This window comes from Mya arenaria, chromosome 8 (genome assembly GCF_026914265.1).
Source record: "Mya arenaria isolate MELC-2E11 chromosome 8, ASM2691426v1".
NCBI classification, from domain to species: domain Eukaryota; kingdom Metazoa; phylum Mollusca; class Bivalvia; order Myida; family Myidae; genus Mya; species Mya arenaria.
In genome coordinates, this window is record NC_069129.1 from 3964864 (window position 1) to 3977944 (window position 13081).

Genomic DNA, 13081 nt, shown 5'->3' on the forward strand with positions numbered 1-13081 from the left:
AAGTGACACTCTTATTCAAAATCAATACATACACATGTATAACAAACATCAATTTTGAGTGATAAACCTTTAACTACTTACTAAATAATGCATTTATAGAAAATATTACTTACTGATAACAAGATTGTAACCGTGTATATAATAGCAGAAAGTGCAACAAATAATAATAGATTGGTGAATGCTAAAATATCTACTGTGGTCTACTTTAGTCTCATAAGGTAGAACTACCGTTTTTTATGCTCATTTCTTTCAAATTAAACTCGGTATCCTTCATAAGAACCATTGGTTTCGACATTTATTCACCCTTTTTGAAATATTAAAACAATATGATTAATTGTGGTAAATCTTATTTGGGAGTAAGAGTGCATCTTTAAGTTTTATAGTACGGACAAACCTGTGTCTATGCAATATTATACCAAGTTATCACAAACACTTTAATAACGAGTACTTTTATAATATCAATATTTGCAAGTGTGTGATGTTATTGGAAAAGATCACCGCTGCAGAAACGATCTGTCAGTGTCAAATTAAAAGCAAATTGAATTAAACAAAAAAGATCAATATGCTTTTAAGGCTAAGCTTTTAAATTGATATTCAACTCTGGAGTTCTAGCTTAAACCATAACACTTTTATCATGGACATTCAACGACTGACGCAATAAGTTGACAAATTATGTTTTCACCTTATCAGAATTATTTGTTCCTCGAGTTTCTACATTTGTACTTCATAAGACTAAAAAAGCGAATACATTGCACGTTCATTGCACGTTCCTCTGATGTGATCCAATCGTTATTGTGCACCAATCATTATTACAACACACAATTATTCCTTTATCTGTCTTGGTAAAAAATGCATAGAATAAAGGAATCAAGGGAACAGTGCCAGCAGCAAGCTATTCAATGCTATCTTATTTAAAACTATTCACAAGAGGCAATTGCACAGTCATCAGGAATATTAAAATTGCGTTTACCAATACTTCCTAAAACAGATATTAACGTTTGAGCAGTTCACTGTAGCTCATTTGGAACTAAAGCGGTAAACTTTACTCTTGATAATGAGCAATTTGCCGGATCAACACAGCGTTTTTTGTAGGTACAGGACTGTACCAAAACCCTTGTCTGAACACGATGTTTTATACGATATTATTTGACCAAACAAAATATATATTGCAAATTACTTTTCGCGTTGAAAGTGTAGCTATTTACGCACTGATCTTCCATATCATGTACAACAATTTAGTGATTGATTAAAATAGAAAGCCTCATAAATTTGTGAAAATGGCGCTGCCACAGATAAACCTACAAGTGTTGCCATGAAACAGTTTTAAATAAACTGCGACTGCTCTTGTTCTCAGTTTAAAAAAAACAAGACCAGTTTACACCTCAAATTAAATTTTCCTTTATATTTCTATGCAAACAGGAAACTCTTTAGATTAGACACAAATTCCATTTTTTTCGCGTTTCACGAATATGACAGCTATACATTTCCTTAATTTTCAGTTCAAACCAAATCGATTTAAACAATAAAAAAGTTTTGACGCGTTTTTTCAAAGAAAATTAACTCACTTTAAAGTTGAGCATCTCTCATTCTTCAAGGAATCCATGTTTCATCAGGCTGTAATAAGAATAAGTTCTAGTTTAGCAGAAACAATTTAATCGTTCTGAGTGCAGGTATTGCACTGAATTGAAAGTGTAACATCTTAGATGTAGAGAGTGCTCCTGGACCACATCTTGGTACTTATCATTCAGTTATAACATAACTTAAGAACTGATATCTAGACAATTGTGTAATGTTTCTAGAAGTTATGTTTGAAGGAAAAACATTTCAGGAATGTATTGCTTTGTATTGAAACGTCTTTATATTCGACCTTTTTCTTTGTAAACAACTCTGAGGCAACCTTACTTTGTCAACAATCTAAGCATATATTTATTCCATTTCAATTTACTGACGAAAACAACCGCCAGATTTCCAGTAAGTTATTCATTGGTTTTATAACGTGAGTTATATCAAGCTTGAGCACTGGCTAAAAATGCATTGTGTGATATTTCGCTCTGAACACTTAGACGGTAGCATTTAATTTGGTTACCCAGTGCCATTAAACTTTTTGCTACTGAGATTGTTTCTGTAGGTTTTCGCATAAATATTGGTTTTATGAACAACTTAAGTTGCAACCTTACTCCCAAATAAGATCTATATTAATACTACAATTGTTTTAATTAGCCGAAAAGCATGCATCTGTATCAAAAACAGTGGTTTTTATGAACGATATCGTGTTGAATTTTAAAGAAAGGTACAACCAACATGGTAATTCTACATTATGAGACGATGGTTGATCACTGTAAATCATTTATGATCCACAAGTCATTTAATATTTGCATTTTCACCTATTTAATACAAGTTTACAATATTGTTATCAGTAATTAATATTTTCTATAAATGCATTATTTAGTGAAAGGTTAAAGGTGTATCACTTAAAAGTTATGTTTGTTATACTTGTGTATGTATTGATTGTAAATAGACTGTCACTTTAATCGTGTAAAGAAAAAAGAAAATAAACACTAATGATTACTTTGAAATATCATTAAAGTGTAAATAAATGAAAATCTGACCTAATATTTTTTTTAAATATTTTGGATATCAATCAAGCCATATATCCTTGACATGCTATAGATAAACGAAGATAGATACAGAAAATGTTCGAGACAATTTCATTTTTGTTACAACTTTCTGTTTCGACCATTTTCCTTTTGATGCAAAAATTAATATATTTTGAAGTTTTGCAGATACATCTCTTATCATCTTTAAAACTAAACTGGCTTGCTTTAATTCGTTCCAAAACTTATATTTTTTTGCTGTTTTCTCGAATATCAAAATGGCAACCCCCTCTCATACCATATAATCTGAATTAGCACATCACACCGATTGCTCCTCGTTTAACATTTTACCTATAACGCCCAATGATATATAATAAAAAGGGCAAGTTATAATAAATGTTCTAATTGTCCATTTCAATTTATTTGTTTAATTATGTGTTTGTTTCTAAATCATGCGGACTGACATAAATACATTTTGATCCTGTTTTACCGGCTATAGTTAAGTTCACTCAGAACTCATTGCAAATCCATCCGAGTTAATTTTTGATTAAATGTAAAACAGACACAATAAATGTCGTTAGATAATATAGGAGCAAGATTAATACTGAAAAACGCATCTCTCGTGCAATATACACATATCAATGTCACAAAAATCCATTTTGAGTGGGTGATGTAATTCCAGGAATCTGATATTAAATATTTCTCCGACTGACAGGAATACCTCTGGGCAAAGAATTGGTACATGAAAAGCTGAAGCCAAAACAGGCATAAAAGGGATGAAAAACAAGTCACAAGGACATATTGATTTTTTTTAGTTTCTTTTTTATTTTCAATAGCTGCGTGGAAACAAACACATATAGGCTGTATTCGGCAAAAATATTAAAGCTGGAAATACAAGTACATGTACCTATGGACATAATCATATGAAAACATATTATACATGTTTAACTTAATTTAAAGTCGAGAGACGTGACTTCTAAGGATTGCTATTAAATGTCGTCATTTTGTGTTAATATAAGGTTTCCACCCATACACATACAGTCCCTTTACATTAATCAATGGTAATACAAATTATAATAACCGACTGCTGGTATGTGATTTTAGCCGACAATTAATTACCCCATGAACATGCAAATTCATCGATACACTTTCCCGGTTCCATCCTCTTTGTGGACATCACTTGGAAATCCCATTTAACAGACCAAACAATGCATTTCACAGGTTTTGTGAAACGCTGACCTTTTGTTCTTTTAATTACCAATTAATTGCACATTCTTCAGTAAATAACAACTGGGGCCGGTTGCTCAAAACCTCTGTTAAATATAACGCTACGTTACCTTAATAGTCCGTTAAATCCTTAACGGAGCGTAAGATAACGCTCCGTTAAAATCCTGTTGCTTAAAGAGACTTAACGCTGCCGTTAAATTACGTCAGCGTTAAGTCCATAACGCCAGTGTTAAATCCTTAACAGGCAGTTAAATTTCTACTTCCTGTCCCATAATGCATCATTCTCCTTCCAAGATGGCTGACTTGTCTTCTGCAAAAAAAGAGAAAAACAAACTTTAATAAAAATGAAGTTTTGATGTTAGAGGAACTTATGAGTGTAGAAGAAATTAAAGAGCTACTTAGCTCTAGCTTCAGTAACAAGGTTACAAATCAGAAAAAAAGAAGAATGGCACCGAATTGCTGGAATAATTTCCTCTTTGGGCTTTGCCATAAGATCTGCAGAAGAAGTATCAAACAAATGGCAGAATATAAGAAGAATTGCAAAGGAAGAGGTGACAAGGTGAAAATATTTGTTTAATTCTTAGATATATAGAATACTGCAAAATAATAAATAATACCAAATGTCATCTTTAAAAAAATAAGATATTGTGATGTTGATAATTTCAGTGGTTTGTTATGTTGTTTTCATTTGAAGATTTTCACAGCACGCAAAATCATTAGAATTTTTTGTTACTAAACTGTAAGTAAAGTTATTGGTCATGGAATAATAAAATTTTGTTAAAAATTACAGTGAAAAGCTGCAGAGACGCGAGAGTGGTAGGGGCTTGGCAAGTCTAAAGGTTGCATCGGAGCAATCACAGAGGATTGTCTCTGTTCATGGCAATGCAAGCTTCAGCGGCATAACAGGAGGGGCGGACACTGACGAAAATGGTTTGAACTTTTGCAGTGTATGTGTTTGAATAATGTACGATTACTAAATAAATATTGCTATATGCGAAACCCAATGTTCTAAAAATAAACGTACATCATGTTGCTATTAATAGAAATATATTATTACTGAAAAGCACTGACGAATTAGTGAAATTTTACTCTTCAAAGCTGCTTAAACATAAACATAAACATTAACACGTACCTGTTATTCAATTCACTTGTCGAAACAACCACAGTACTCACCATTTTTTGTCAGTTTTATAGAAACACGATCTCATGGCAAGATCAAGCATTTAACTCCCAAGAATAAATATCGCAAAGAAAACTATACCAAGAATTGAATTGCAACGCAGTGACCTCCCTTTACGAGCTGTTGCAAAGTGACACAATATTAATTGGAATTCAATTACATTGTTACTTAATTTAATTGGAAACTAGATTTTGTCATGTACAATCGTTATATACATACAACTTAGTTACAAGGGTATATACATTATAAATTTAGTCTACTTTCAAAAGCATTTTAATGGCATGATAAATCGATAGTCATTCACTGTCAATTGACTTTTCTGTCTTTCTTGTTGGTAAATTTTTAAAGAAGTCAAAACGTACTTTAATTCTTTGTTCTTTAATACAGATTGTTAGAAACTTATTATGAAAGAAGTTATATAATTTCTTCAATATACAATTTTGTTGTGTTGTTCCTTTATCTTGAAATAAACGTCAACTAATGCTTTTTAATTGCAGATGGTTTGAGCTATATTGCTAACATCCCATCAGTGGTCCCACAGGAGGGAGAGGAGCCCTCTGATCTCGAGCCAACATGCCCAACTGAAGTGAAACAGGACCCCTGCACCTCGAGCTTACGGGCAACGTTTGCAGGGAGAGCTTCTGTGTTAGTTTAGCATTTTCAGTAATATGTTTATTTGTTCTCTACACAAAATAATATATTTACTAACGTGTAACTGTCAAAGTGTAAACCTGCTTTTGTGTTGATATGGAATGCGTATACGAACCAAGTTACGGCAGCTTCTAAAATACCCATTTAACAGTTTCAACTTAACCTTGTCTTGATAATTGCATTCTCTGATCTTATGTTTGCAGACCAAAGCGGAAGAAACCCCTAAGCGAGGAGGTTGCCGAGTGGCAAATTCGTTTCTTCAAATCTCAGGTGGCATTGTCAGAGAAGAAGATATAAAAATCATTTATAAAATCAATTTCCTATTATTTTTATTGTTTTCGTGATTGTTGCAGCTAATTATTATTATTGAAAGTAATAGAATTAGAACTGGAAGTGTAGTAGTACTAGTTATAGTACTATTGGTAGCAGTAGTAGTAGTCGTAGTAGTAGCAAAAACAGCAGCAGCAGAAGTAGCATTAGTAGAAGTAGTAGCATCAGAAGCAGTAACAACAGCAGGAGTAGTACCATCATCAGCAGTAGCAGTAGGTAAAGTAGTATTAGTAGGATCAGTATCACTAGCATTATCATTATTATTATCATAATTATAATTAATGTTATTATTATCATTATTATTATTATTATTATTAAATTAATTAATGATAATAATATTTTTCAGCAAAACCTGGTTGAGACACAGCAACGGGTACTAGAGAAATATGAGAGTCGTATGGACAACGAGGACGTTGACTCTTTCATAAAAAGCCAATTTTTCAATTAAATTAAATTTAATTGTATTGTATTGTAAATAGATATGTAAAAATGAAAACGAACAAAACAAACAGTTAAAGTTATTCTTTATTACAGCATGATGATGATGATGATGATGATGATGATAATGATGATGATGATGATGATGATGATGATGATGATTAAAAGTAACTGTTAACAATAAAATCCCGTGTCGCTGTTCCAGTACCAACATCATCCTGCACATTATTATCAATGTTTTGTATGACATCTACATCATCTACCTCTGGCATATTAAACATGACTGCTACATTATGTAAAATTGCACTGGCTGTAGCTATGCGACAGGCCTTGTCTGGACTGATCTGAAATAAAAATAAATAAATAGTAATCATAGCAAAGTTTTTAATATCATCACATATCATAAAGGCGAACAGTAAAGTTAAAAATGAAAGCAGTCATTTTATGCACTTTAACTATAGACTGAATAAACTTAGTCCGAGTATTTAAAAAACATATGCAAGAAAGTACCTCACTGTGCAGCACGTGGAAGCGCCGCTTGAGCCTACCAAAGGCCCTTTCTATGCAAACTCGGGCCTTGCTCATTCAGCGATTGCTCCATTATGAATATTAGTCATTTCAATTTTGGAGCATGCTGTGCAAAGACAGAATGTAACCCTGGTTTGAGCTACCCTGGTTCTTTAACGTGCATCAGTGTATAGCACTGACCCCCATTTTACGTCCCCCCCGCGAGACGATTAGTACGTTTAGTGATGCGACAGGGAATAAAAACATGCGACCCCTTGATTGAAAGTGAAGTGTTTATAATTAACAACTAGAGCACGGTTCAGCTACGAATTTAATCTGATGACATCATGCTTTGTATATGCTACTTACCCACTATCTCCAAGCAGCACCCTATCTTCCAGACATAGATTGTCTCGTTGTAGCCTGTTGCAACGCCCTGATGTCATGAACACGTGTGCATCATGGCACGAGCCCGGCCAACTGGCGTTGACACTTGTGAACAATTCTGGGAAAATAATGATTTAGTTATTTACAAATTAGCTTAACAGCACGTTCAGTCTTACAATTTTATGACATGATTATAAACAACATTCTCATTTTTTTTATCATCAATTCAATTCAAACATTTATTGCATTAAGGCCTCCAGCCTATATCATCAGGGACGGTTCCTTAATGATCTTTAATGTACAATCACAAATGTAAAGTTTATTTGTGTCGATGTCGGGGGAGAGAGGGAGCACTAAGAGCTGTATGTCCAAACTAAAACCCCTCAATCATCAAATCCTGGAGCCATCCCTGCGTATGGTTAGGTTAGGTTAGAGTGGTAAACTGTATTAAGTTAAATGAAAAACATTTAGGGGACCATTTGTAAAACTTTCTATGATAATTGTCACATTCTGACCAAACCGAATATGCCCATTATTGATCGATAATCGGGGTGAATTTCAGATTTTATGACCGTTTCGGTCTAAGACGAGTTGACAAAAATTATTTGATAAAGCGTTTACAAGAAAGGGATCTTTAGAATGTTTCTAGTGAAATTTCAATCATTTTTTACCTTCATGATCGCAAACTGCCTGCATGTTGATACTACGATAGCCTTTTAGGTTGACATAAGCTGGCTCATCAACAGAAGGGGCGTGGATACGGATGTGTGTCCCGTCAACGCACCCCACTACGTGAGGGAAGCCTGCCGATGTGAAAAATCCGCTCTTCACTCTATTCTTCTCTTCGTCGGAAGGCCATACAATGAATCGTTTCATGCTTTTGCAAATAATCTCTGTCACGCGGGTTACCACACGAGAAACTGTTGATTTGTGGTAACCCATGCTGTCTCCTACAACATTGAAAAACGCCCCTGTGGCGAGGAACCGAAGGGTTATAAGAACCATCTGTCGCACATTGAGGGCCCTGTTCCGGTGAGTTTCTCTTTTTATATCATCATACAAGATATCCTCCAAAAATGCTACGCCATCATTTGTGAAACGATACCTCTCGTGCATTTCCCCATCATCAAGATGCTGAACATGAGGAGTATGTCCATACTGACGTTGTTTCCTTACATTTGGTAAAAATATACCTGCCATGATAAATCTGCCGTTAACTTTAATTGAGGTTCTTATCTCAATTAACTTTAACGGTCAGTTTCACCGTTAACTCCATCGTTAAAACTTAATATTTCTTTGTGCAACAGAAAATTAACGCCATGTTGAAATTTAACGGACCGTTAGCTGTTTCACGGTCCGTTAAGCCTAACGGAGGTTTTGAGCAACCGGCCCCTGATGTCAAAACCACATTGGCTTATAATAGATTTAAATGTGGAAACAATTGAACTTTAAAATATTTATCATAGCATCTGTTTGTAGGTCATTTTCTATAAAAAAAAATCTGAAAGAAAAATATTCCTGATTGATTATCCCTTTCTATATATACTGGAAACAGTGGATGCATAGTTTTCCCTGCTATATACACAAGATCGAACTCCGTGGCTAATTCTTTTTCGTCGTTGATAAAAGTAATTTAAAGTTAAACAAGCGCGAATTTTACTGAATAAACGAGTAAACAATTGAAACGACACCTAAATCATAGGCAATTCCCAGATACATTTGACTTTTAATATTTTTATTCATTTAGTATGATAAAAATAACTTTAGAACTAATGGTTAATTAATGTTGCTATATTTGAATAATTGTTAAATTCCTTTGTGGAATAACATGTAAGAACTGATTGATACCCTTTTCTTCGCATTATAAATTCTCCATTCCGAAATTACTCAGTACACACATACAGCTTCCAAAATGTTTTTTAAAGTTAAAGTAAAATTTCAGTTGATTAGTAGAATACAGGTTCAAATGTTAGTCAGTAAATGGACAAATGCAGGAGATCCTTGAGGATGTCTTATTTTTGACTGCGATATTTACCTTTCACACAAATGTTATGGCTTACTGTATATTTGATTGCTTTCATTTGTATGCTATAACTTGAGTTGTCATTATATCCCTGACGGGCGTCACCGTATATCCGTCAGACCACCCGTCTTACCAACGGTTTTCGATCAATAATTAGGCAATACATAGGCCCAGGGACCTTAAACGTAGTAGGCAAGATAGTCAAGACCAGTAGATGAACCTTAACGACATTGCCACTAGTGGATCAAACGTCGAAGTCGAAGTCACATGAGTAAAAGTTTAAATAGTACAGCGGATGGCATCTATTGATAAGGGATACCAGGATTTACGGTAAGCTTACATTATTAATTCACTTGAAAGTACTCCTTTGCAGGATTGTTTAATTCTAGGTGTTCATATAACTATCTTTATTTAAAGCTCGAATCTTGGCAAATATGCGTCTGATACTATCGTAAGTATTCACATACACACATGTTTATTAATGCCCAAATGTAAACATTCACGAATTGACATTGTTATTTTTTTTCTCTTCTTAACATCCACATTCGTTTATTGTACCTTTTCATCATTAGGTCTGCAACAATTGCAACAATGTGATTGCCGCCCACATCTGCCAAGATGTCGTTGTAATTTCACAAATGCGTGTTTACCGCATTAAACTCGTAGTTGATTGCGAATTGTAAGCTGAAATAAACGCTTTTGATATTTGTGTTGCCAAATCAATTCAATTTCTGACAAATAAACTTGACAACTTATTCCATTTCAAAATTTATTCCAAATGTCTTGATTGATAGATTAGATCAAATGATGTTTTTTTGTAAATTGAAATGTAATAACTAGGAATCTTAACTATATTTGTATTTAAAAGCTGTGTTTTTCAAATGCTTAAGGCTATCCATTAACACCGTGGATGAGTGTGGGCGTTGTTTGATAAATGCATTCTCGTCCTTGAAGCTGTGTTATCGTTGGAAATATCAAGTTAAATGTCACATACTCTATTTATTAATCTGAAAGTAGTCAACATGTTTTCTCTGAATAATGCCTACTTTCAACATATTTCGTCTTTGTTTTCCGGCACTACGCAACATTCTAGCTAAATTAATATACAGCTCTAACAATAGGCAATGTAATGAATATCTAATGCAATAATGCCTAGACAGACTAACCCAAACAAGATGGATTCGTAAAGGACAATTGCTGTCTCAAACATCGAACAGATTTATCGGAGTTTTACCCTTAAATGTACGCGAGATACATTAATGTTGCATTCATTATAGTTTTATATCTATAACCAGTCTTTCCTGACTGTTTACTGTTATTTATATTTGATATAAGCTTTTGAAACCTTCCGTTATATCTAGTGCAATTTAGTAAGACTAACCAATGTGCGCAAATAAAATTAAAAAAAACGAAACGTACTTAAGAGCTAACCTTAAGATACCGTGAAGGTGGTTCATTCGTGGAAGCATAAACGTGTCTGTGATCTGCGGCGATGTGAATGCAAAGGAGTTAATCGGATTTGCTTCATCTTGATATAATCTAACTCAAATTCGACATTTAAAAACATGTACCTCAATAATTCTCACGTCATAATGCCGACTTTCCAATAAATTGAATATCTCATTGAGAGCTGTCTAACCACTTATGTTTCCGGCTGGCCAATAGCGGGACAGAAGATACTGATGCTTTAAAAGATAGCCTTATAAAAGAATAGTATACAAACTGTTACAACACAGTGTTGTTAGTTTGTATTCCGTTATCAAAAACATGTTTGCGCTTGTCATGCGTTCTAATCAATAAATCCGATTGATTTCGTTTGCATTCATAAAGGCCACCTGATCACTGAGTGTACGACACAATGTCGTATAACTTAGAAAGGTGTCAGTCAATCGGACAAATGTTAGAAATCAAACTCAAGTTTTACATTAAAAGTGAATCAAAATAAACACCGGGATACATTTCCAACACACAATTTGTTCATAAATATTGAAACGTGAAAATAGTACCTAATGTTGCTATTGAAACAAAGACAAACTTGAATGTAGCCGCACATTGTGATTACTCGAGGTTTTAAACCCAACAAAAAATATTTTGGAATGACGTTCGATGCTTCTTCAAATCTCAACAAATAATACCTTAGTCTAAAATAAAAGACGTTTAAGATCCAGAGTTCGTTGGTCTAAAATAAGAAGAATCGGGAGAAACTTAACAAACACCACTGCAAGATCTCGCGTATTATACTCTACGATTCATATAGCTTATCAAAATCGCCTAATTTTGTTTAGTGTAACTAAAGATACGGCTTAATATGTAAAACTTAAGTATTGTGATGCAATTTACATAGACACGTAAATTAAAGCAATTTTATTAAGGGTCGGAAGCGATGCAAACATCGATTGAAGGACCAACATTTCAAATGTTTCAAAGAATCGATTTCTATTTAGTTTTGAGGATCAATATTTATCAAGCATGATTCATATATCCGTTGCACCATGAAAAGTAATTAGGAGTTGAGAATATTTTTACGAAATCATATTTTTTATACCATAACTTACTTATAACCCCATGCAATATTTTTCATATATAAGTAGTGTAATAACTATGCAAATTAGGTAACCGTATCACAGAGGAATGTATTCATACGCGCTGTCAAAAAACGTAAACACACATCAGAAACAATGTTTCAAAACATTAATCCACACAAACGACCCCCTGATCACAGCGCCAGAAAATACCACGTCCAGGAATTGAATCATGAATGACAACAATGTTCCTGCGAACCAGATTATGCAAATATCGGGACACAAGAACATTGCATCTTTAAACAACCATAGCCACATAAATCCAAATCAACACAAGGAAATATCCAGCATCCTGTACCCCAGTGAAAATACCTGTACAATGCTCAGTCTATGCACACAGTTCGCCAGCAATTCTCCAGTTCACACAGTCACTGATTCCACATGAAATCTCATTTTTTTTCTGTTGGATTTTACAACATTTAGGTGCTCCAATTCACGGTGGTAAAACTCAATGTGTATATCCATCAAAATGACCAAAATCCATGATGTGATCCAACAGCTACAAGCGAATTATTCGCACTACTGAAAGCGACTGTGACTCTAACTAACGGTCTTTTCAAACTTCAATCGCCAAATGACATGTACACACTCGCGTGATTAGTAATGACGTTGACAAAGCCTCGTTTTTATCGTTTTAAAATGAACTCATTTAATAAATTTGATACCCAATAAACACTCATTTGAGATCCCCTATATCAGATTTTAAATAAAAAAGCATTTACGTTTCCCCGGAAATGTTTAATACAAAAAGAATATGTTTATGAATCAAACTTATTGGAACTGCCTAATGAACAATATATTAGGGATATGTGTTGATTGCAGCTATTTTGGAAACGATATATGCATTTTTGTAACCCGGAATTAAATCTCATCCACTATTTTAATTATTTTTCTGAATAACTTTCTTTTTTGATAAGATATCACCAATAACTCTCAATAAATTGTTGAATAGTTAGTCTGGGGCATTTTGACATAAAAACAAAGTAATAATGTCGACAGACTTTTCCGAAATAATGTAAATTCTTTTTGATTCATAATCTGATAAAATCTTTTTTTTATCAAATTTGATTTACTCTTTACTTTCCCAAAAGATGTCACCAAGAATATAAGTCCCCCCCCCAAAAAAAAAAGAAAGAAAAAGAAAAGGTCGTCAAAACTAAAT

General features: G+C 33.7%; 1 protein-coding gene across 1 annotated transcript; it reads right to left on the bottom strand.

Moving 5' to 3' along the window:
- Positions 1 to 6736: 6736 nt before the first annotated feature.
- On the bottom strand, positions 6737 to 8514 carry LOC128243016 (putative nuclease HARBI1). The gene is made up of 3 exons (XM_052960482.1): positions 7986 to 8514; positions 7297 to 7432; positions 6737 to 6764 (listed from the first exon to the last, which is right to left on the bottom strand). The coding sequence occupies exons 1-3, from the start codon at positions 8512 to 8514 to the stop codon at positions 6737 to 6739; spliced, it is 693 nt and encodes a 230-aa protein (XP_052816442.1).
- Positions 8515 to 13081: the final 4567 nt, after the last annotated feature.

Bases quoted from the DNA above. Each gene is read 5' to 3' on its own strand.
- LOC128243016 (XM_052960482.1), bottom strand. From the start codon at position 8,514: ATGGCAGGTATATTTTTACCAAATGTAAGGAAACAACGTCAGTATGGA. The intron at 7,433-7,985 runs GTAAAAAATGAT...TTATTTTCCCAG, and splicing joins GGCAGTTTGCGATCATGAAG to AATTGTTCACAAGTGTCAAC. The intron at 6,765-7,296 runs GTAAGTAGCATA...TTTTTATTTCAG, and splicing joins GTGCTGCTTGGAGATAGTGG to ATCAGTCCAGACAAGGCCTG.